General features: G+C 38.2%; 2 protein-coding genes and 1 long non-coding RNA gene across 3 annotated transcripts; all 3 read left to right on the forward strand.

The window, feature by feature from the left end:
• The first annotated feature begins 4,166 nt into the window (after positions 1-4,166).
• On the forward strand, positions 4,167-7,399 carry LOC126857757 (THAP domain-containing protein 1-like). Its single transcript, XM_050607480.1, has 3 exons — positions 4,167-4,341; positions 6,509-6,699; positions 7,207-7,399. Exons 1-3 carry the CDS (start codon positions 4,229-4,231, stop codon positions 7,212-7,214), a joined length of 312 nt encoding a protein of 103 aa, XP_050463437.1. The 5' UTR covers positions 4,167-4,228; the 3' UTR covers positions 7,215-7,399.
• A 1,685-nt stretch (positions 7,400-9,084) lies between these two features.
• LOC126857762 (uncharacterized) lies at positions 9,085-9,960 on the forward strand. The gene is made up of 2 exons (XR_007688542.1): positions 9,085-9,418; positions 9,508-9,960. It is a non-coding gene; the product is annotated as an uncharacterized LOC126857762 (long non-coding RNA).
• An 829-nt stretch (positions 9,961-10,789) lies between these two features.
• LOC126857789 (uncharacterized) lies at positions 10,790-15,360 on the forward strand. Its single transcript, XM_050607510.1, has 2 exons — positions 10,790-13,446; positions 13,593-15,360. Exons 1-2 carry the CDS (start codon positions 10,790-10,792, stop codon positions 15,358-15,360), a joined length of 4,425 nt encoding a protein of 1,474 aa, XP_050463467.1.
• The last annotated feature ends 11,205 nt before the right edge of the window (positions 15,361-26,565 follow it).

Consider the following 26,565-nt stretch of genomic DNA (forward strand, 5'->3'; position numbering starts at 1 on the left):
GTCTTCGGGCCGTGCGTAGCACACGCGTCGCGCTCTGGTATGTTCTTAGAATGATTCAGTGAAGGACTTCTGAGAAGAAAGATTTTTAACAACAATTCTTCTGAGAATTGTCGATCGATATGTTTATCTGACTATTGAGTTTCGGCGCTCGTGGTCGTAGCCGTCGCGTGTCCGTTCGACTTATCGCTCGCAATATCAGGTTTCACTGATATAAGGCCTCTTATGCGCGTTTTCTTCTTAAGCTTAATTAATATTTTATAACATAAAATCCTTAATAATATGGTTAATATTTATGCTTATTAATTTATGGAATCATTTGTTCTATTTATTTCAGTTTTGATAATATAAGTTGGCAATTTATATAAAGTTATGGCATTCTATAGTTTAAGAAAAATAGATATTTTAGCTTATATGTATTATATGTAATGTATATAATTTATGATTCCATAGAATATAAGCCTCTTAAATTTATATTTATGGTCACTTGATCGATACTACAATAAAACATATTAATTTTATTAAAATCATGTATTTATGGAAGCATTCGCGCATTATATAATAACCTGTTTTAATTAATATGATTTTAATTATTGATAAAGTATAATTGTATTGAATATAGTATTAAAAGTTTAATATGTGTTGTTTTGGATAAAATAATTATAAATATTCAACAAATCATAGTCAACAAATTATTATTATATACGTTTTATGATTCCATAAAGTACGGCGCATTTACTCCTCAATTTAAGAATGAGTAATTATTAAATATATATTTGTCTGTATGATTAAATATTAAAATCTTAAAAGTTAGATATTAGTATCGATATTATCGAATGTGAAATTCGCTCGCAAGTCCGTTCTTAAAGTAATCAGCAGGTTAGTTCTAGAAAGTCATTGCTGTACAGTTAGCTAGTTCTAAATAATGCTTCCTGATTCGTCGATCTAAGGAATTCTCAATTCCTTGCGCCATCGATTATTATTACTAAAAGGATTAAAATATATTCGGTTTTAGACTAAATAACCATATGGAACTAGAATGATAAGTGATTAATGAAATTAGTTAACAATTAAAATAAAAGCAAATGGATTACATAATTATTCCATAGATATTTTGCGGGGATAAAAGCGGTACTTAATTACTAGCTAAAATATAGTTTTTAAAATTGGCAGGACGTTACACGTTATCCATTATTATTACTAAAAGAATTAAAATATATTCGGTTTTTAGGCTAAATAACCATATGGAACTAGAATGATAAGCGATTAATGAAATTAGTTAACAATTGAAATAAAAGCAAATGGATTAAATAATTGTTCTATATTCCATAGGTATTTTGCAGAGATAAAAGCGTAATTACTAGCTAAAATATAGTTTTTAAAATTGGCAGGACGTTACAGCCTTAAGAAAATTGACCAATTACAATCAAACATTCTAAACATAATAAGAATGTTTGAACTGTATGATTGGTTGATTTAAGCGGGGAGCACACACTTTTGCATAAGCGCATAACAATAAGCATAAGGAAATTGATTGGTTCATTTTCTTATGCATATATTTGTGGACCAATCAATTTCTTTATGTTTATAATTATGCGCTTATGTAAAAGTATGTGCTCCCCGTTTTACTTACGGCTTTACGATTACGACTAAAATTTTTTAACGTGCAATGGTCTTTATGCAGAAAGCGCATAGACTGCATAGAGAGTCGTTCCGATTTACCAATGCGCGCAACAAAAGCGCTTTGGTAGCGCTGAAAATTCCCTAAATTGTTATAACCATACTGAATTCTAGTCCTCGTCCCAGCGCATTGACTCCTTCTATTTCGATTTGATGCAGTTGATGCTTCTGATGCATTTATGCAGTCTATGCGTTTCTTGTGTAATTCGGAACGGATCCAGATTGAGACGGAACAGGGTGTTTATAGTGTGTGGAGGGGATAGGCTGGCAACGTACACGAAAGCATAAATTAAGCGTTACTAGTTGAAACATTGAAAGTTTATTTTATATAATCAGTTTATTTTATATTAATGTTTATTTTATATCAATTAGTTTATTTTAATTTATTAAAATTTTAAGTTTGGATATTACTTCTCAAAGTTTGAATGATATTATTATTTTATTTTGTTCACATTTTATAATACACAAAATAAAACTGATTTGTATAAATATAAAATCAAAAATTAAACATAACCAATGCCTGTTTATTAACCAAGAATATTTATTCATTAAAAAAAATATAAAATTCTTTGTATAAGTTTGTTAATTAGTCCTATTTATGATTTTAATAACCATTATTAATAATCAAACATCAGTTATCGATCAATTGACGAGCTTCATTTCTAATGAATTCATTATTCTCGTTCTTTTAGTTCTTTTAATTGGAATTCGTTTTTCTATATTTTGCACGACATTCATTTTCAATTCGTACTAGCGCGCAGAAAGTGTAGACAACCGTTCTGAATAAAATAACTAAAGCGCTTCATGCGCATTGACAAAACAGAACGTTGTTGAAGCCACGGACTTGAAGGACGGAGCATAAACATATACTATAGATGAGAGGGCTGAAGTCTAAGTGAAGAGGGAGATTTTGACTTTTAGCCATTTTGGTCAGCGACATTAACGCTGATATCTGTTAGTACTTAACAGAATTAATTGTTTAACTTCTTTGGTAATAAAAACTTTTGAAAATAAAATTGAAAATAATGTTTTATAAATTATTTTTTGCCTCTTAAATAATATTAATTTATTATAAAAATGTCTATAACTATAAATATTTGTATGTTTTTCCGTAATATAAAAATAATGCGTTTTAAAATTATATTAAAATTATATTAAAATTATACAAATAATGTTTTACAAATTATTTATTGCCCCTTAAATAATATTAATTTATTATAAAAATGTCTATAACTAATATTTATATCAGTTTCTTTCGCAACATAAAAATAACGCGTTTTAATAAATTTTAAAATAATACTTTTTACTAAATATATTCTATGACAAATAAAAATGTTTGGTCATTCGAATAAAATAATAATTCTATAAATATATTATCCATATTTAAATGGGATAAAACAACGTACGCAACATGATATATATTATATTTATTTGATACAATTTCATTTTTTCCCTTCATATAAAACCTAATAACTTTTTCGGTTTCTTTACATATTTTAATGAACGCTTTCAGATGGATATATTAAAACGCCACGATATTTTAAATATATCTTTTTATGTTTAAAAAATAAGATATTTTTGAGTACTAATGAGGATTAATGGTTAATAACTTCTTCTGGCAATTTGAAAAAAATAATACTCTTATTATTGACTAGATAGCAGCACTAATGTCGCCGAGCAAGATGGCTGATCTCCCTCTACTCGCCTTCGCTTTCGAGTATTATGCTCCGTCCTTCAAGTCCGTGCTTCAATTGATCACAATTTTTTCGTCCTATGTCTTATCCAGTTATGTAGAGAGATCATGGATGGGCGATTTTGTCCAATATATCAAAAGATCCGATTTTTTTTTGTAGAATAATCGATTTTTTCGTACGATTTGTTGAAGATCCCATATATCGATATCCGATTTTTTGTTGGATTATTGAACTTCTGCGCCATCTGTAGCGAAAGCTGTGTTTAGAAATTCACAGCCAATACTGAAAATCTATAAAGCCCGTATCAGACTATGTATTGAAGATTGAAATTTGATCAATCAGAATAAAAGAAAGTAAAATTTGTTTGTCCTAATTGATTAAATTTCAATCTCAATGCATAGTCTGATACGGACTTAATACATGTGACGTAAACTATAGATTTTCAGTACTAGCAGTGAATTCTAAAACACACAAAATATAATATATTTTATATTAAAATAACTTATATTTAATTATTAATTACACAAACTGAAATATGTGCAAATGCTTTTGAAATTAATTTTTAAATGTTTAACATTCAAATATATGTACATGTTTTTCCCGCTTAATAAAGAAGACTTCTTTTAAATATTTAAAGTTTATAATAATCGATTTTTCGATTTTCCAATTTTTTTTTGTATTAAAATGACTGATTTCTATATATCACTGAATAGCGTATGCTGTGAAAAACTTGTTACGAATTGAAAACCAGGCAGCCATCTTTGATAAAGTAAAATATGCTAATATGGCGGCGCTTGCTGGCCAATGAGCAGACAATTTGGGTGTTGGCGTACTGTTGTTTTTTTTCGGGTTAGCACATGTTAAAGACATATAGGTTTTTTCTCCATCGTTATAAATTAAATTACTTTTTGAAAATGTGTCGTCCTGTGTTTTTTGTGGTTCAAAACAAGGGATCGAAGATAGAACATAAGTAAGTATACAAGTCGTATACTCATTTATGTCTTATAGATATCTTATATCATTCCTTTTATGTATTTTATATTTCATATTTTTTCGAAATTAATATTATAAAAAAAATATTTTTTTTTAAGATTTCCTTTGAAAGATAAGAAAATTTTGCAATCGTGGTTGTAACACATGAATCTGGAGCCAAATTTTGTACCGAAAAAACATTCCTTATTATGTTCAGATCATTTAAAAAAAAATCTTTTTAAGAAAATACAAATAAGAAATTTCTACGCATCGGAAGTATTCCAACATTATTTGGGGAATATAAATCAATTTGTGTTTACTGTTCTGCAATGAAGTTTTTTCATTACAGCTTTGGACGTTAATAATAATCGATAGAAGCTTGAAAATCAAAGATGAAAAAGTTCTGGCCACTTTTAGTTATACGCTCTTAGAAAATTTCTGTCCTGAAAGTGTAACGACCTGTGTCGTTACGAGAGCCTCGCGGACCGTTCACCCGTCCGCAGAAGAGGCCGGCGCTTAGCGCCCCACAAATTTTCATATAGCCGCGCCGTTGCAAGGCGGCGAGCCCATCGTATGAGCCGCCGCTGGGCCATACGATCCCCCACTAGGGCGGCGCGAGCCTAAGTAAGGGAAGCCGGCCGGGTATATAAGCCGGCTCGACACGGCTCTCGGCACCAGTCCTGGTCCCGATCCTCGGGACACTCGAAGCCTCAGAGCGCTCTCTGAGACTCCAGTTGACCGATCCTTATCCCGTTCCTTCGACCTGGTCTAGGAGACGAGTGCTCTCGGCGTCCAGTCCTGTCGGTGCGAGGGAGTGCTCTCCCTCACACCAACCACCTCCGGTCCGGGGGACGAGTGCTCTCGACGACCGGCGTTGTCCGCGACGAAGAGTGCTCTCTTCGTCGCCTCCTCGCGATACCGACGTCTTCGCGCACCGTGCGACGACCACCGGTGGTCCGCGACCGGGAGCCTTAAGCTCCGTCCGATTGACTCCGCGCCCGCGTCTCTTGTATATAGCACGCGTAGTCCCTAAGCCGTCTATATTAAGCAGAGAGCCGGTGCCCGCTCGTGACGCCAAGAACAGCATCTCCGGCGCTCAGTCCTTTTCAGGATAAGTCGCCTAGCGCGCCGGTGGGTCCCTAGTCCTTTTCAGGATAGACCGCCGAGCAGTGCAACTCCTCGGATCCGGACGTCACGTCCTGGCACGGGTTCGCCGTCAAGAGTACGGATTCGACGCGGCCGCCCCGATTTTGTTAGCCGATCCCATTCTCTTATTTCGTGTGACGATTCCTCTTATATTAATTCTACCGTTTCTGTTAGTATAGGCCGATCTCGTTTGTTTACTCCCTAAGTTAAGTCCGCCATATTCTAGCATTAGAAACCCGGGCTGCGTGCCCAAATTGTATTCGCGCGTCCCGTGTAACGGCCAATTCCATTGTACCATATGTTTGCACGAATAAAGCTTTATTATTTGTTGGCCAAATCGAGTGTGTAATTTGCGAGCCCGAGTCTCTTCCTTCTCCCGAATCCTGGAACCGGCGAGCCGATCCGTGGCGTCGGGAAGGGTAGACCGTTACAAAAGGGTAACATATTTTTCGAAATTTCGGCGTTCTGATAACATTTCCGTTTGCACCCCGAAGAGTTCTATCGATTATTATCAACGTCCGAAGCTGTAAAACCAAAGATGAAAAAGTTCTGGCCACTTTTAGCGGAAGATGAGGTGCCAGCTCTGAGATTCAAAAATTGTTTTAAAATATTTAGAGGCCGGAACTATTATTAAAACCTATCAGGAACTGTAGAACTCTTCGAGAACTATAGGATACAACGACTTAAATGGCATTTTTTGCATTTTGCGGTGCCACGGGAAGCACCTCATATTTTCAAAACGCAATTTTTTTAGGTTTTTCGCCGGAACTATTTCTAAAACCTATCAGGAACTTTAGAACTATTTGGGGTGCAAATAGAACTCTATAAAACTTTCGATTTTTGAATATGTGCCGGTGGTAACTTCACACCGGCTGAAAAAAGGATAAAAAAAGATCGTTCCACAAGCAAAAATTATGCAAATGACTTATTTTACATACAAGAAAACATGTATAATTGTAGTATTTGTCTCAAAATATTTATATTTTAACTTGTAAATATTTGTAAAATTTTTGTAACAGATTTCCCTTAAATAATCCCGAATTACTAGAGAAATGGGTAGCAGCAACGGAATTGAAAGATTTTATTCCAAATGATAGAAGTTTGCTGTGTAGTTATCATTTTGATAAAAAATGTTTACGATCATCAAATCGTGGTTTAGTTCTAAAATCAAATGCAGTGCCAACTTTGTTTTCATCTGTAGACAGTGAAGGTATGATAATATATTATATTTATAAATTATTTTAGTTGTAATTATTTAGTTTTATTCATATTGCTGCATTAAAATAACTTTTTAACTAGTTAAATAAATAAATAAGTGTATATGCGGATATATACATTTATAAGAACATTCATTGAAATGCAAGAGAATATAAACAATTCACCTGATATACATGATATTAACGGCAGTCAATCGATAATTCAGCCTGCAAGGAACAAAACATATTTCATCGGAATTTTTCACACTTCCTTCTAAAATTCAAAGAAGTGACAGGGTTACTAACATATCATTGTATTCAGAGAGAGAAGCTGTGATAAATTGTTCCTCAGATATGAATGAATTAAGTATATATATAAGAAATTTGTGCAGAAAATCTAATTCTTATATTAAAGTCTGATAACATTATATCGAAATGTGAACAGTCGAACACTGCGACAAAAATGTAACACCTTCTACGAGTTCAGCAACTGAAAAAGTAAACAGTCCTGTTTCTAATAGGATACTAGAAACACCAAGAAGTATTAAAAAATGAATTCTTTACTCGAAGCATGATCATCAATACGAAGCATCTCCAAAAACGATGAGGAAAAGATGTATTCAGCAACAGAAGAGAATACAAGTTTTAGTGAACCAGGCGCACGTTATGAGATAGTGTATTTCACGTTTAAAAAAAAAGATTACTTTATTGAAAGACATTGTAAATGAATTACAAAACACTCGTGCTTTTCCAGATTCAGGTTTGAAGTGTTTGGATTCTATTGCTAGCACTTTCCCAATTTCTAAAGAGATTCTTTAATAATAAAAATAAGTTAATTAAAGAAAATGACAAAGAAAATAATAATTAGCCAAGGAAAAGATGGAAGTGCCAGCTTAAGAAAAAAGAACAAGGTATCTAAAAAAAAGTATCCAGTAGCTCTTAGATCGTTTGCGATGACCCTCCATTTTTATTCTCCTAAAGCGTACGGATTTGTTAGGTGAAAATTTTGCAAGGCTTTGCCAAATCCTAGTGCCCTTCGTTCTTGGTATTCAGCAATCGATGGTGAACCTGGTTTCACTTTCGAAAGTTTTGACGCTTTAAAACAAAAAGTTGCATCAAAGAAATCTAACAAAAAAATTCTTCTAGCTTTTATGTTAGATGAAATATCTATCAAAAAATCATTGCAGCGTCTTCCTAATGGAAAAATTTGTGAACAAGATTTGTGGATTTTAGTTCTGAAATAGAGTCGACTGATATTTTTATTAGCAAAGGACGCATTGGTTATGATTTTTGTGAGTTTAGATGAGTCATGGAAAATTCCCATAGGATATTTTTTAATTAATGGAATCGATTCTGCTACAAATTCCGAACTTATCAGAAAAGCTTTAATTCGCCTTCACGAAATTGAAATCGAAGTTGTTTTCTTAACATTAGATGGTCCAGCAGAGCACTTCGCAACAATGCGCGCTCTTGGTGCATCTTTCGATTTGTTAGATTTGAAACCTTTTTTTCTACATCTGTCCACTCAAGAAAAAATTTATATTATTTTTTATGCTTGTCACATGCTCAAACTTGTAAGAAATGCATTAGGAGATTTGAAAATTTTAAAAGATGCCAAAAAAAACTCTATTGAATTGAGATTTATCGAGCTCTAGCTCAATTACAAGAAAAAAAGGATTGAGAGCTGGAAATAAATTGAAAATGGCACATATCCGTTGGAAGATGAAAATGAAAGCTTTAGCTACTCAAACTCTTAGTCACAGTGTTGCCGATTTGATTGAATTTTGTAATAAATACCTAAATTTAAAGGAATTTAGAGGATCTGAGGTAACTGTGAGACTTATTAGGTGCATCAAAAGAATCTTTGACTTTTTAAATTCACGTAATCCCTTTGTTAAGGGACTTAAAGCTCCTTTAAGAAAATCCAATGAGGAATTTTGACGATCGTCGATTTTATCACATGTTGAATATATGCAAGGCATCACGGACGTTGCCGGTACTCCAATAAACCATACGAGAAAGTATGTTCCTTTCGAGGAATTCATTACTGCGATAACATCCATAATAATAATTTTTGATACTTACGTTAAATCTGAAATTTCTCAGCTGAAATATCTATTGACCTACAGATGCAATCAAGATCATCTAGAATTGTTTTTTTGTACTATTAGGAGTTGTGGTGGTTGGTACTCAAATCCAACCTTCAGGCAATTCATATTAGCTTACAAAAGACTTTTAATTCATCATCAGATTCAAGCTGTCTATGGAAATGTAAAAGTAATGGATTCCACGAATATTCTAACGATAACTTTTACGCGTAAAAAAAAATTGATTTTTATGACCCAACCGTTTATGACAAAATGGCTAATGTCAGAGTAGAAAAAAATATGATTTAGGGAACAATAACAAAGAAAATGAAGCAGATGAAAATTTTTTGAAAGAATTTAACAACTTCATGACCACTCTTTCTCAGCTCTTTATTTTCTCAAGAACATGTGTAAGTTACATTGCCGGTTGGGTTGTGAGAAAATTAATAAATAAAAAAAACTATTATCCGATGTGAAACGTGCAGAAATGCTCTACTTCAAGATTTTCCACATTTGGCACAATTCGAACGAAACTGTCTTATAGAAGCTAAAACTAATGGAGGTCTATTTTTTCCCAGTGAATCTGTCGTTCGGATTTGTAAAACAACGAAAAAGTTATTAAGGCATTCCTTAGATAAACTTAACGGTATGGTTCCTGTTGAACCCAATTTTCCTGCTCTTTTTTGCTCAAAGGTTTTGCATGATCTTTTACAACCTTGTACATTGTTTTCACAGTTAAACGAACACATGTTTGATGATGCAGTTAATGATACAAATCATATTTATTTTCTTTCGAAGCAAGTGTGCAAAGCATACTTGTATTTAAGACTATATGCTGCAACAAAGATAACATCTGAAACTGCTGTGGGGACAAACACTAACTCGACTAACTCGACGAATTATCTTGGAGCGTCAGTGAAAGCTGTTTAACTTTTTATTTATTCGCATGAAGTGCGATAAAATAAGCATAGCATAAGTTCTTGTAACAAGTAGCATAATAGTATGGTTTGGCATGAAACGCACAAAAAAATTTGTTGTTTTAAATTTAATGCCAGTCTTTATTAGTTCCTATTTATTGGTAAGGATTATTTTCTCAAAGGCAGTCTAGAATAATATAAGCATTTGCATGTATTCGATGACTTCTCTTGTATTTATTATTCGCATAAAGTGCAATAAAACAAACATAAATAGCTATAAGTTATTTTCCTTGCATAATTATGATTCTAAACATTTTCGCTTCTTTCTTCCAGATACTGCAAAATAACATTTGCACTGAAATATTGATGGAAAACGAGAATCCATTTGTTCGAGATTGCAACGATCTCGAACTTCGCATTTTTGTTGCCGCGCGACCGCGTCATCGCCGCGCGCGCGATGCGAGGTAGCGTTTTCTGCGACCGAGCGAAAACGCGCGGCAACAACAAACATCGTCGCCCTTCTCGAAGGATCTAAGGTAAAATTGCGACAAACAAGTCACCTAAAAACTGTCGGCGGAAATGACTAAATTTCGGGGACCTTCTGGATCCTTCGAGAAAACGATGACAGTATAAAGGTAAGCCGCCAACCGAGCGCGGCGCATTCCGCTTAGAGTACTTTTGACGCGTGTACGCTACTCGAGTGAAATAAAGAGTCGGTCTCGTTTAGTGAAATAGACATATTTCAGTGCCGTTGTGTGACTACCGGAGTTATTCCGAGACAGACGATTCATCGCTGTTCATCCGCCGCGTGCGAATTACAATCGCATCTCGCGTACGACGATAAAGCAAAGTGTTAAGATTCTATTCATCTTAGAATCGAGCGCGTCTCGATACTCGCGGGTGTCGTTGTCCGTCGGCCGTCTCATTTCGCGCTTGTCTCTTTTGGAGCACGCTCGCTCGCACGCTCGCTATAACTTTCGCTCTCATTTGCTGGTCCTTCGAGCCGGATCCTGCTGTCCGGTGCCTGTGGGTGTAGTGAGTGCAGTGTCTGTGGTGATTTTCGTCGGAGCTTCTTCGGTCATCACAGCCTAAGAGACAAAATGAGTAGAGACATGGACTCAACCATACGGACTCAATTCGAGCTGTACGGGCGCATTACACGCTCGTACGAAAACTTGCGGAAGTCGGGGTCCGCCAACATTACTGTCGGGCTGGTGGAGGCACGACTCCAAGCCCTGGAAGCCAACTGGGCGAAATTCGAACACAACCACGATAAGCTCACCACATCCTGGGAGGCCTTACGCGAGACCGACTACGCCAAGAAGGACATGTTAACGCTAACAGAGGAAGCGTACCTCACTCAGAAGGGCATGCTCTCAGAAGCGCTCTACCGTCTCAAGTGCGAGAGAAACGAGGCGTCCGCTGCGAGCACACCGTTATCACAGCCGCCGCAAACGACCTTGCCGAGGATACAACTTCCTCAGTTCTCCGGGTTGTACGAGGACTGGCCGTCCTTCCGAGACCTCTTTCATTCCCTCATTGGAAAGGATGTCTCGGCTAGCAACGTCGAGAAACTTCACTATCTCAAGGCGTGTCTCAAGGGAGAAGCGGAACTCCTCATCCGCAGCCTGCCCACAACAGGGGAGAATTTCGACCGCGCGTGGAGGGCTCTCACGGACTACTACGAGAACAAGCGCCTGCTCGTGCGATCGTACATCGCGAGGTTCCTGGCTCTTCAACGTGTGAAGGGTGAGTCGAGCACAGATTTGCGTGCGCTTTATCACGGCGTTTTGAACACCGTCGGCTCCCTCGAGAGCATCGGTCGACCGATAACGAGCGGCGAGGACTTGTTTGTCCACCTCGTTGTCGATCTCATGGACTCCCAGTCCCGCCGAGAATGGGAGAACGCGATAAGCGACACGACGCATCCACCGGCGTACAAGGAGCTGATCCAATTCCTCGACCGACGGCTGCACACGGTCGAGTCGCTGCAACCGTCCAAGCCGGAACCGAGTACCGCAAGACCGGGCGCGACGTCCGGGCGTTCTCCGCGCGTGCATAATGTACGGAAATCGGACGGCAATCGCGGCCAATGCTCCTTGTGTCACAAGGAGCATTACATAATGTTTTGTGACGCGTACAAGGCCAAGCCAGCGGCGGAGCGACGGCAGCACGTAGAAAAACATCAGCTGTGCTTCAACTGTCTCGGGAAGCACAAGGTGAGTGACTGTTCGTCGAAGAAGACGTGTTCGATCTGCGATGCGCGTCATCACTCGACGCTACACGACGCGTGCAAAACAACCGAAGTCGCCAAATCATCGCTGTCCGCGAACCGAGCTTCGAAAGCAACGTTGGCTGTGCTTCTCGCGACGGCGCGCGTCCGCGTGGCCGACAAGTTCGGCGTATTTCACACTGCACGAGCCCTCATCGATCAAGGATCCGAAGTGTCAATCGTCGCTGAGTCACTGGTCCAGCGATTGCAATTGTCCCGGACTCCTGCTTCGACAGACATTGTCGGCGTTGGCGGGCAACTTACGGGCTCTCGGGGCCGAGTCGAGCTCGCGCTCACGCCGCTGCGCGACGGTCCGCCGCTGCGGGTTTCAGCGCTCATCTTACGCCAGCTGACGCTCTACACCGGTGGCATTCGAGTGAGTCGCAACACGTGGCCACACATTAATGGCATCGAGCTCGCCGACCCGGACTTCTTCGCAGACGACTCAGTTGAACTTCTTCTTGGAGCGGATGTCTGCGCAACCATTCTCCAACCCGGCCTTCGACGTGGAGGGCGTCGGCAGCCAGTGGCCCAGAGGACAACTCTGGGTTGGATTCTTTCGGGTTCCGTCGGCACTTCAGCCACCACCCGGTCCGCCCAGACTCACCACTGCTGCAGCGACGGCGATCTTCACGACTTGGTGCAGGAGTTTTGGCGACAGGAGGAGGTCGTGGCCAAGGCCATTCCACCCACCACGGAAGAGCAGGAAGCCGAGGACCACTTCGTCCAGACACATACGCGAGACACCAGCGGTCGCTTCGTCGTGCGTCTGCCTCTCAGACTGCCGCTCCCAGACCTCGCGGGAACGAAGCGCACCGCAGCCCGCCTGCTCGGGCAAATGGAACACAAGTTCGCTCGAGACGAACAGCTGAAACAACGGTACACGGACTTCATGCGGGAGTATGAAGTCCTGGGGCACATGTCCCTCGTCCAGCCGGCCGGCGCTGCAAGGCCGGCCGACTGCTACCTGCCTCACCATGGCGTGATGCGCAAGGGGAACTCAGCCAAAATCCGAGTCGTCTTCAATGGCTCATCCACGGTTCCTTCAGGAGCCAGCCTCAACAGGCATCTCAAGGTGGGACCCAACCTGCTGCCCGCCTTGGAGGACATTTTGCTGCGGTGGCGAGTCCATCGCTTCGTGCTGGCGAGCGACATCGAGAAGATGTATCGCCAGATTCTCGTTGCGCCGGAGGATCGCCATCTCCAGAGGATTCTGTGGCGCTACGAGGACCAGACTGCTCCGCAAACCTACCAGCTCAATACAGTAACATACGGACTGGCCTGCGCTCCGTTCCTGGCGTTGCGCTCCTTACGACAACTCGCCGATGACGAGGAGGTCCACTTCCCCCATGGCTCAGCGGCGCTGCGCCAGGATGTCTACATGGATGACATCCTCACGGGCGCACCCTCCATCGAGGAAGCCATGGACCTCCAGCGGCAGCTAACGGAGCTGTGCACGGCGGGCGGGTTTCCGCTCAGGAAGTGGTCGGCCAATGACCCCCGCCTACTAACGCGCATTGCGCCGGAGCACCGGTCACACCGTGACCTATGGTCGTGGACGCCGCAGGAGAGTCACGCCACTCTCGGTCTCCACTGGCATCCGAGCGGAGACCACTTTTCCTTTCCACCAGGTCCATCAAGGTGCCAATCTACACGAAGCGGTCCGTCCTCTCGCTGACGGCCCGCCTCTTCGATCCACTGGGCTGGCTAGCTCCGACCATCATACGGGCCAAGATCTGGTTTCAGTCCACGTGGCTGCAAGGCGTGGACTGGGACACCCCGTTGGACGAGGCTAACGCGCAGCAGTGGAGCACTCTCCAGGAGGACCTCCCTCGTTTGGAGGAAATTCGAGTCCCGCGACGCGTGCCCATCGACCATGCAGACGCCCGAATCGAGCTGCATGGCTTTGCGGACGCATCCGAGCGGGCCTACGCCGCCGTCGTCTACGCGAGGACGGAAACCCGCCACGGGGAAACCACGATTATTCTTCTTTCAGCAAAGACCAGGGTAGCGCCGTTGAGGACGGTGTCACTACCCCGCTTGGAGCTCTGCGCGGCCTCGTTACTCGCCCGGCTAGTGGTGCACCTCCGCCAGACTCTCGGAACAGGAGGCGCGCCCATCCATCTGTGGTCCGACTCGACGGTCGCCTTGGGCTGGATCCGCGGCCACCCCTCTCGCTGGAAGGTCTACGTCGCGAACCGCGTCGCCGAGATTCAGGCGGCCTTGCCGGGAGCACACTGGCACCATCTTCCGGGGACGGAGAACCCTGCCGACTGCGCATCGCGGGGAATCTCCCCGAGCGAACTAGTCGCTCATCCCCTCTGGTGGAGGGGTCCACTCTGGCTTTCGGAGGGCCCAACGTCGTGGCCGTCATCACGAGAGGAGGAGCTCATCGGGGACCTGCCACGGCTCCGCGTCACTCCTGCGAGGCCATTCTGGCGCACCGGCGTAGACTACGCCGGCCTCATCCAGTTGCGCACAACAAAGGGTCGCGGACACCGTTGGTACAAGGCCTTTGTCGCGGTCTTTGTGTGCCTTAGCACAAAGGCCGTGCACCTCGAGGTCGTGTCAGATTACTCGGCTGAAGCCTTCCTGGCCGCCCTGAGGAGGTTTACAGCGCGACGCGGGCTGTGTCGCAGCCTCCACAGCGACTGCGGTACTAATTTCGTCGGAGCCGACGCGCAGCTCCGAGCCTTCTTCGCCGCGAGCAACCCAGCACAGCGCCAAATCGCCGATCAGCTGGCCACCGACCGCATCCATTGGGACTTCAACCCGCCCTCAGCACCTCACTTTGGCGGCTTGTGGGAAGCGGCGGTGAAGTCGCTCAAGCACCACCTCCGCAGGGTGCTAGGGGAGTCAACACTCACCTACGAGGAGATGAGCACCCTCCTCACGCAAATCGAGGCCTGCATGAACTCGAGACCGCTACAAGCATTGACGGACGATCCGGACGACGTAGCGGCCTTGACTCCAGGGCACTTCCTCGTGGGAGCGGCCCTCAATGCCGTCCCAGAGCCGAATCTCCTGGACGCCCCAATCGGCCGACTCTCGCGCTGGCAGCTCGTCCAAAGAATGCGCGATCATTTCTGGAGCAGATGGTCCCAGGAGTACCTCCACTCGCTCTCCCAGCGACCTAAATGGTGGATTCCCAACAGCGAGATCCGCGTCGGGCGTCTTTGCCTTATCCGGAGCGACAACACGCCGCCTACACGATGGCCTCTCGCCCGGATCATCAACGTGCACCCAGGAGACGACGGGAGAGTCCGCGTGGTCACCATCCGCACTGCCACCTCAGAGCTGACTCGTCCGATCGTCAAAATCGTCCTCTTGCCGGAGAGCCGCTCCGACGAGCAAGAGGACAACCCCGCGCCTCACGGGCGCAATGCCTCTCTGGGCTAGCCAAAAGCGCTCCTTCGCCGGAATTCCGGCGAGGCGGGCGGGATGTTCGAGATTACAACGATCTCGAACTTCGCATTTTTGTTGCCGCGCGACCGCGTCATCGCCGCGCGCGCGATGCGAGGTAGCGTTTTCTGCGACCGAGCGAAAACGCGCGGCAACAACAAACATCGTCGCCCTTCTCGAAGGATCTAAGGTAAAATTGCGACAAACAAGTCACCTAAAAACTGTCGGCGGAAATGACTAAATTTCGGGGACCTTCTGGATCCTTCGAGAAGGCGATGACAGTATAAAGGTAAGCCGCCAACCGAGCGCGGCGCATTCCGCTCAGAGTACTTTTGACGCGTGTACGCTACTCGAGTGAAATAAAGAGTCGGTCTCGTTTAGTGAAATAGACATATTTCAGTGCCGTTGTGTGACTACCGGAGTTATTCCGAGACAGACGATTCATCGCTGTTCATCCGCCGCGTGCGAATTACAATCGCATCTCGCGTACGACAATAAAGCAAAGTGTTAAGATTCTATTCATCTTAGAATCGAGCGCGTCTCGATACTCGCGGGTGTCGTTGTCCGTCGGCCGTCTCATTTCGCGCTTGTCTCTTTTGGAGCACGCTCGCTCGCACGCTCGCTATAACTTTCGCTCTCACCATTCATTTATTAATATATAAATTTTATTAATTAAAACATAATTGTCTGTACATCATTCTTTATATTTAAAATATTTTTTAATAACAATGAATCACTTTTAATATTACATTTTAAATCAGATTTTTATATCAACAATCAAATTTCAATCCATAATTTTATATACTTAATATATTAATTAGAATAATTTACATTTGAAAATAAAATAAATTTGAAATAAATTGTTTTTAAATTTTTTATTTACGTGTTTTAACATTTTATCATAATACGTGTTTTATACATTTTTTTATATATTCTTCATTTAGTTTTATATAGTTTTATATTTTATGCACATTTTCCATTTATTATTTACGTCTTCTATTTAAAAGATTAAGTTGTATATATAATATGTATAATTTATGTTTCAATTAAAGTGAATATATTGTACGTATAGTAAAAATTACTTTTTATAATAATAATAATATTCCCATAATATAATACTGTAATTTCTACGTGAGCGAATTACGGGACGAGTACATGGTAGACAGGGGCGGCACAACTCACCTTCCGATGCAGGTGCTTACACGAGGCTCGCTATAACTAATCGAGCGTTACAGCATACCCGTCCCATAATTTGCTCACTATTTTCTTTTATAATTTAAAAACTAAGCTTCAGACAAAATTTTCGTAAAAGAAAAATTATCTTAGAAATCATTCAAGAATACGATCCTTCAAAGATTGTAGAACGATTGTTCTAAATCACCCCGCTATAGCGCTCGATCAACTGTTTGCTATACGCGATGAGTGTATGTGTGTATATGAGCCATGACGCGTATGACATACATACATACACAACACAGCACACAGACACAGACACACAGATACAGACACACACACACGCACACGCACACGCACACGCACCGCACACTCTCTCTCTCTCTCTCTCTCTCTCTCTCTCTCTCTCTCTGACTCACTTTCTCGTTCTCTAATCTTGCTTGTTTGCTCGCTCGCTCGCTCACTCACTTACTCATTCGCCTTCTCACTCGTTCACTCACTTATTCCTACCTTGTAGAGATTCTTCATAAATAAAATAATTAAACAAATAATTGCTGCACGGCCGCGGAGAGCACGAGTTTTTTATCGATTATTTTGTATCGATACTTTACACTTTTACACTCACACACTTAATCGATGAATTGATAACAATTATAACGATTAAGACGATCGCGATTATTTATAATATATCACTACCGATTCACTTAATCACTTGAAAAAACGCGTTATACGTGTACATATTATTTGACACGGAGAGCGTGCGACGACAAGCAGGTTATTTTGATACTAGCGGTGTTTGCAACGGCAGCGGGCAGCGCTAGTATCGACATAAACTGCTTGTCATCGCGCGCTGTCCGTATCAAATAATCACGTACACGTATAACGTTTTTTCAAGTGATTAAATGATCGGTAGTAATCTATTGTGAATAATTGCAATCGTTATAATCGTTAATCAATTCATCGATTAAGTGCGTGAGTGTAAAAGTGTAAAAGTATCGATACAAAATAATCGATAAAAAACTCGTGTTATCCGCAGCCGTGCAGCAATCATTTGTTTAATTATTTTATTTATGAAGAATCTCTACAAGATAAGAATAAATGAGTAAGTGAACGAGTGAGAGGGCAAATGAGTAAGTGAGTGAGCGAGCGAGTAAACAAGTAAGATTAGAGAATAAGAAAGTGAGTGTGTGTGTGTGTGAGAGAGAGAGAGAGAGAGAGAGAGAGAGAGAGATGTGTGTGTGTGTGTGTGTGTGTGTGTGTTTGTTTGTTGTGTGTGTACGTGTGTGTATGTATGTAATACGCGTACACACACACTCACACACACTCACACACGGGGGGAGGGATTTTGGCCCCTCTCCCGCACCCGCCCCGCCGATAGGCAGGATGAACTTTGCTTTACAATGTAGTACTTTGTAAGTTGTAAAGCGAGGTCCACTCTGCCTACCGGCGGGGTGAGTGCGGGAGAGAAGCCGAAGATCCCTATTGCATCCCCCCCCCCCACTCCTGTGTGCGTGTGTGTGCGCGCGTGCTTACTGTCCACGCATGTACTTTGGTATTTTTCAAACTTTTTTTGTTAATATATATTTTAATGGACAATGACTGACGGCTAAATCTTTTTGAATGTTATTCAGGGTCATGATCTTGACATGTATCAAGGTCAAAGTCATCAGAGATGCTTCCCCTCATCTTCATTTTTACCTACAAATGACAACATATGTCAATGTCAAGGTTCTTCTGAGATGCTTCTATAAAAATAAATAATTACCAAACTTCTATCAGAGAGAAGCCTTGAGTATTATACTTTGCGCATGAGTACTACAAACCCAGTCAGCAAAGTCTGTTCAAACAGATTTTGCCAAACGTCTGCTTCAAATTTTTGTCAACAGAAAGATTGCAGACTATATAGAAAATCTGTTATATCAGATAATAATAACAGAATGTTAGCAGAATTATTAAACAATACTTGCTGACATAGATTGACCACAGATCAGTAGCAGAAAGTGAGCAGGATTTGCACAGAATTATTATAGCAGAAATGAGCAGGATCTGTGTAACGCAGTTTGATGTCAGATTGACAGTAGAAACCGAACAAGATCTGCACGCGCGCAATCTAATGACAGATTGATAGCAGAAATCGAGCAGTGTCTGCTAACATGACTTGACGTCAGATTGTCGGTAAAAACTAAGCTAGATCTGTGCACGCGCAATCTGATAGCAAATTTTTAGCAGAAACCGAACAGAATTAATAATTTATTGAAATAGTAGTTTATTTGCTTACCGCTATGCGGCGCAATTTTCACTTTCTATAGCCGTATTCAAGTTCTTGTCAAGAGCATACATAAAGCCTGCAAAATAATAATATATAATTATATCTATCAGTTTAATTTCTAATATGATTCCCGTAGGAAAACTCAGATATTAAACTGATTTTTGAAAAATCAAATAATTAAATGTCCAATTTTCACTTATTTGGAGAAATTATCCAAATAAGTGACAATATTTCGTGATTGATAAATGATCATTTATTTTGCTCGTTTGTATTAATACATATAAATATATAATATTAATTAAAATAATGTAATATATAACAAAATTTAAATAATTTAATTTATAAAATTAAAAATTTTATTCATATAGAATTTCTATTTTATATTTTATATTTCTATTTTATATCTATATAAAATAGATATAAAATAGAAATATAAAATATAAAATAGAAATTCTATATGAATAAAATTTTAATTTTATAAATTAAATTATTTAAATTTTGTTATATATTACATTATTTTAATTAATATTATATATTTATATGTATTAATACAAACGAGCAAAATAAATGATCATTTATCATCTTTTAGTAAGCGAAACGAGCAATGTAAATTAATAAAGCATTTAAATGTCGTTGTTCCATTTAAATAATGACGACAGAGCCTGCTCGGTTTCAATCTGGCATCTAACCGTGTTGCGCAGATCCTGCTCGATTTCTGCCGTCAATTTTGCTGCCGACTTATGTCGACAGGTTCTGCCGGCAGAACACAAGTTTAAAGCGGGGAGCACACACTTTTGCAAAAGTGTGTGCTCCCCGCTTCAGTCTTAAGAAAGTTTCGGTTGAGTTGTTAAGGTGTCTCCTTGTGCTGAATAAAGTAATAAGATTTTGTCAGAGAAAATGTTATCCAAAAACATCCAGCTCACCTCTTCCTAAATATCAAGTTGCAGAAATTAAATAACCAGTGTTTCAAAAATATCATTTGACATGATATTTTATTAATCGAACAATCTCATGTGAGAAATATCGCATTTTCATCACGAAAAGTTATATAATTAAATAAAAATTCACTTTCTCATTATTTTATGATACATAATTGATCCCCTGAACCTTTTAATTTATAACTTCAATTATATCCATTACATTGTAAATTTTTATTATTAAAATATTTTGTAATATATATATATATATATATATATATATATATATATAACAATAAATAATACATTTTTAAATACACATTTTTTGGTAAAATAATATTTTTTATTTTATATATTTTATTGTATAATTCTTTTTTCGCTTATTGCCGCTTTATATCTTTTGTTGTGTATAATCATATTATATTTACTATTTTTATTAATCGTATAGATTCATTAATATATAAAATAGTATTATGAATTAAAAGCAATATTAAATGTTAAATTATTTTTTCTCATAACATCTTTTGTAAGTCTCACAATTAGACATACATAGATTTCTACTTTAACTAGTATTTATCTTATCATTCAAATTAAAGCCCGTGCACAATCAGCAATATGGCGATCGTTTAACATCGAGAACAAAGGGTACCACCGCCACCACAGTATATACAGTAGTGCAACTCTTCCGATTTTGTGTTGCTAAAACTGAATGCGCATGCGCGAAATAAGTAAGTTGGCTAGTAATGCCATCTAAACTTCTTTCTCATTTACTCTTTTTTTCTACGTTCTCTCTCACATTATTTAGTACTCAATTAAATGCCTACTGACTACCTTATTTAGCGGAATAGATGACATTTATAATATGTTATTTATTGTACGATCGCGCAATTTATCAGATTTGATACAAAGCAATTATGAAGCGATTATAGAATAATAAATTAACTGAATGATAATAATATTTTAATAGTATTTTTTATATGTATATATCACATTAATATTAATTGTAATTATATTTAAATAATAATTTAATTGTAATAATAACTTCATATATGTATATATACAGGGTGTCCCATAATTTGTGGATTACCCGTCCTGTGGATATAAAGGATGTCAAAGTGAGTAGGAAAGTCTTTTATCATTTTACGATTTTCCTAATAATTATTGAGATATTCATTAAAAAAGATCGACCAATTAGCGCTTTATACAAGCTCGCGACGAGAAGAGACGTCTTACTGTAATGCGATATTAGGCGCGCGGTGAAACGGTGAGAGAAATGTTCTACATGCTCGTACGTAACCTTTATAAACAGTTTTTCCCACCTTTTCGCCGCGCACCTAGTATCACATTACAATAGGACGTTTCTTCTCGTCGCGCGCTTGTATAAGGCGCGGATTGGCTAATCTTTTTTAATGAATATCTCAACAATTATTAGAAAAATCGTGAAATGATAAAGGACTTTCCTATTCACTTTGACATCTTTTATATGCACACGATGGATGATCCGCGAATTATGGGACACCCTGTATATATATATATATATATATATATATATATATATATACAGGGTGTCCCATAATTCGCGGATCATCCATCATGTGCATATAAAAGATATATATATATATATATATATATATATATATATATATATATGATATATATATATATATATATATATATATATAATATATATATATATATATATATATATAATTGAAATTTTGTTTTCAGCTTAACATATTTAATATTTTTTGATTAATATTTTATTTTCTTTTTGTTCTCTATATTTTATTACATCTAATATATTATATATATGTAGCATAATTAATTATATTTTTTCTTATTATTTTACTTATTTTTTAAAATATATTATTAACAATTTATTTCTTTATATTTTTTTATTAAAATACAATATTTTGGATTATTATTTATTGCTACATGTGTATCGACAACGAGTTAGAGAGAGAACAAAAAACGAGAGAGTAAGTGAGAGAGAAATTCAGATGGCATTATCGAGCAACTTACTTATTTCGCGCATGTGCACTCTGTTTTGCCCAACACTAACATCAAAGGCGCCGACAGGGAGTTGCACTACTGTATATACTGTGCCGCCACAGAGTGATCCTACTGTATATACCATACTGGGCCAGCACAAATCTATGTATCGATCGTCGCACGGAGCATTACTAATTTAACGATACGCATTGTTGATCAAGGACGATACTCGATTTTCGAGGAGAAAAATTTACCATAAGATTGCATATACGGCGGCGACAAAAATAATAGCGTGTGATAAATGAAATGCTTGTGTTGAACGAAAGCACGGAGCAAGCGAGAGACAATGGACCGTATTGAGCTCACATCTATTTCTAGATGTACCTTTAAATGTGCCTTAGATGACACGATAAATGTGGCGGTATTCTGAACGCACATTTAGCGGCACATTTAGCGGCACATTTAGAGGCACATCATTTTTAGCTTAAATGCGCAGCTTTATAGTGAAAATCATATTCTGAACCATTTAGAGCATACGATAAATCTACCAATAAATGTGCTCAAGGGCACATTTATATATACATTTATATGTAATAACGGTGTGTTATACTTGATATTTCGCAAGTTTGATTAATTCTGTTACTGTTATATAATTGATTTCATTAATAAAATTATTATAAATTAAGTTTCTATAAATAATAGAATTTATTTTACATAATATTTTACATAAAATTAATGATATTTGGTCAATCCTGAATTTTTTTTTTAAAAGTATAGTTGTATAAAATGCAATAAAATATTTATACATTTCGTTCAACACTATTTTCAATTCAAATAATTAATTAGGACAAGAAATCTTGCACTTTGAAGTGAAATTAGCTTGACAGAGCACACTCAACTGCAATCATGGATGTATTTGACAATATAGTTTACACCGATATACTTTAATACATACAGCACAGAACATTGCAGTTACATTGTAGTAATGTTACAATCTTGCAAGTTGCAATGTAATTTTTTTGAGACATCATTGGAATGTGTAATTGTAATATTGAATGATAATGTTACAGCAACATTTCAAAAACATTACAAACAAGTATTTGATAATTGCTAGTTCGTCCGTACACCGCTATGCGGCGCATGTTCTGCTACTTATTCCGCATTTAATTTCTAGTCACGATGATTATATAAAGTCTGCATAGAGCAACTAATAAGATTAAAGACATAAGAATTATTTTTATAATTTTTTTAATTTATATGATACCCTAACACAGGGTATTTGAACTGAAAATCGTTTTATAATCTTCATTCCTATAAAACCAAAATTTGATAGTAATTTTCTAATATGTAAGATATTTCGAATTTTAATAAATAAACTTTAAGAATATATAAGAACATTCAAGAGAGATGAGAAAAAACTTGTATGCATAAATCTACAATCTTTTTGCATTCGGATATTTTGGATGCAAACAAATTGTGAATTTACACAATTGCAACTTTTTTTTATCTGTCTTGGATATTTTAAAAGTTTATCTATTAGGCGTTTTAAGCGTTCTGCATATTTGTATCAATGCGTTTCAATATTACAAATACATTGCACTGTAACATTTCTGTAATGTTACATTGTAATATTTCTAAGAGCGGACATTTCAACGTTGCCGCAAGCTTGCAGTAACATTACAGAAACATTTCGCAACTTCCATGCAATATTACAATATTTCAATGTAAGGTCTATGCAACATTTCTGTAATCTTTCTATATGGAGTATTACTGGTCAATCATAACCATTTCTCTAAAGAATGGAACGGAACAGCTGTGATTGAATAATATAGTATTTATTTTACATATTAAAATATGTCGATGTAAATAAGGTCATTGATAAAAAATCAAAGTTTGGGAAGCAAATGCAGTGCGTAATCATAGCTTACAAGTATTTCAAAATAGAATAGCCGTTTTTGAAGTTTATAATGATTGCGAGTTCCGACAAAAATATTGGTTAATTGAAAAATGCTGTTACAATTTCAATGAGCAAAATAATATTTCTTAAAATGTTTTTCAAAAATTTTTGAAAACATTTTTAATAATATTGTCTGCTTATTGGGATTATATGCGCGTTTGCGTTTTGTGTTGCAGTGGCATCGAAAGAGAGGTCAAAATGAAATTTGCTAATTTAACATATGGCGCGGATATAATGAACTATTTGACGACCAATCACAATTCTGTATGCGCGTAATAAGCATTATATATAACACAATAGTCATAAATGTATCTCTAAGTTAGAGGCACTATAAATGTGCGCTGAGAATACGATCAACTTTAGTCATGTTACTAGCACATTTATCTGCGCTTCTAAATGTGGCACTTTAAATATACTTCTAAATGTGAGCTCAGAATACTGGCCAATAACTTTACAAGGGACAATATTTTTGCGAGAAGATGCGAGTGACTGCGACTATCAGGTGTCAATAATCAGATATTTACTAAAAAGAAGCTAAGCGCATTGAATCGTGAATTTTTGAAATCATTGGGATTCGTTGTACGAAATACTTAACAATATGATTGACATCTTGAATATCAGAAGCGAGCCGATCTTTGACGAGCGCATCGTGAAGATTAAAACTTATATGTACAATCCGTACGCTAACATATTGTTTGGATATAGCGACGGGACACGAATACCGATACAACATTAAGATTTGTACACGTTACCAAGCTTTCTATATGTTGAAGGAAAGTTGACGGTGCATAAAATGGATGAAGAGGCAAGGGTAGTAATAGGAAACAATTGTGTCGTGTTTATGTTTGATAAACTTCGATATGAATTCGATGGTGTGGAGATTGACCGTAACAAAAACGTTGAAATAACTTCCACTTAATTAAAAACTATGTCTTTATAACAACCGAGAGAAGTAAAATTTTGGAGAATGCAGCGTGGAATTTGTCACTTAATGCTGTCAGTGCTAACTTTAACTTTTGCGTACCGTTAAACATACTATTGGGATTTTGCAAAGATTATAAGCAAATTGTGATTAACGCACGAATTAATTCTGATACGTTCACGCAACGATAATAATTGCATATTTAGACCTGCTTCGACGGAAGCTGAGATTCAATTATTCTAAATACAATGGCGTATGCCTCATGTAATATCGAATGAGATCAATAAATTGTCTTTGCTACGAGCGTTAGAAAGCAACCGATACTTGAAGATGAGTTTTTGCTTATGGGATCTGTACGAATTTCCTTTGCTACTCAACACAATCAAGCATTCGTGGACCTCACAGCTGGAAAAGCCGATACGTGATCTTTACACTGCAGACTGGCAAAAAAATGCTGTGTCAAAAGATATTACCGCATTCGACGACTGCAAATTGACTAACGTTAAACTTTATCTAAACTCGAAATTTTATCCCTACAATGATTTAAATTTGGATTTTGATAAAAATAGATTTAAATAGCCCTGTTCGATATGTATTCACGTTTTCGTAAATCTTATTATGGATGCGATATTGATGATGTATTATTACCTGTCATAAAATTCCTTCATTACGGTCCTCGTGTGGTTATTGATTACTTGCGATAAAACGAGTCTGTTAAAAATTTCACTGTAGACGTCAGAATAGAGTTTGAGTGCAAGGAAGATATATCGTCTACTGTTATTGGATCCTGCACGATTGCATTGCCCATTGATCAACGTGGTCAACTAGATAAAATTACCTAGATCAGCAAATATCCTCGCCAATGTTAAAAATATAAAGATTTAGATTCTTGACAATCAATAGCAGTCGTACATCATTCTTGCAATCGTAAGTACAGTAATAGTTTCGTCATGGTCGCGCCGACGTATGTGGTATTTGGCAAGGATTTATTATTGGAAGAAACTTTATCGTGAAGGAAGTAGCGATGAGAAATGGATATGTTCTCTTACACTACATTTTCGCAAGTCTCGTACCATAGCATGCTTACAAAAAATCTGAAAGATCTCAAGCTTCATAGCTAATTAAACATCATGGACTTCAATGGGAAGATGGAAATGTCCCGTACAGCATAGCTAAACATTTAATTACGATGGCTGTAGTGGGACGGAAGAAAAAGATTCCTCAATCGTATATGTTAAAGGACGCGAGAAACGAGAATGGTTGGCTGATATTCTTGGCGATATACTATGCGTTGTGAAAAACATTTAAAGAATTTGCGAATTTACAAAGTGTATTTAAAGTATTCAATTGATGAACGAATCATTATAAGGATTCACCTAAACATTATTTAGAATAAACTATTGTTAAAATATATTTTTTGTTCTCTCTTTTATTCTCTCCTTTTTCTCTTTTTTATTTCAGTATGCGAGTATACAAGTTTTAAATTTCAATACGTTACAACAGCAACAGTCGCCTTACTAGAATATAGATGTTACATTTCATAGGTATAGACTTTAAATATTTATTTGAATTTGTATAAATAATTTATCATTTGATTATCCCTGCATATAGTGCATATTGTGGATTATTAGTTGTGCATAACCGTTCAAAATGATTCAATAGTCGTTCAAAGTGGTTCAATAGCTGTACAAAGTGATTCGATAGTCGTTCAATAGCCGTTCAAAATGGTTCGATAGTCATTCAAATAGTTCAACAGTCATTCAAAATTATTTGATAGCCGTTCAAAGTTATTCGATAAGCGTTCAATAGTCATTCATTCGTCTTTTAATAATCGTTCAAAACTGTTCCACAATGCTTTGCATTATATAATAATATATTATTTAAAAGACTTAACGTAGAGAGTTGTCTGTGAAAACATGCTTACTTTTATTCTCTTATCATGCAGAAAGTAAGCGTTCTTTGTAATACATCC

This window comes from Cataglyphis hispanica, chromosome 22 (assembly GCF_021464435.1).
Source record: "Cataglyphis hispanica isolate Lineage 1 chromosome 22, ULB_Chis1_1.0, whole genome shotgun sequence".
Lineage (NCBI taxonomy): Eukaryota > Metazoa > Arthropoda > Insecta > Hymenoptera > Formicidae > Cataglyphis > Cataglyphis hispanica.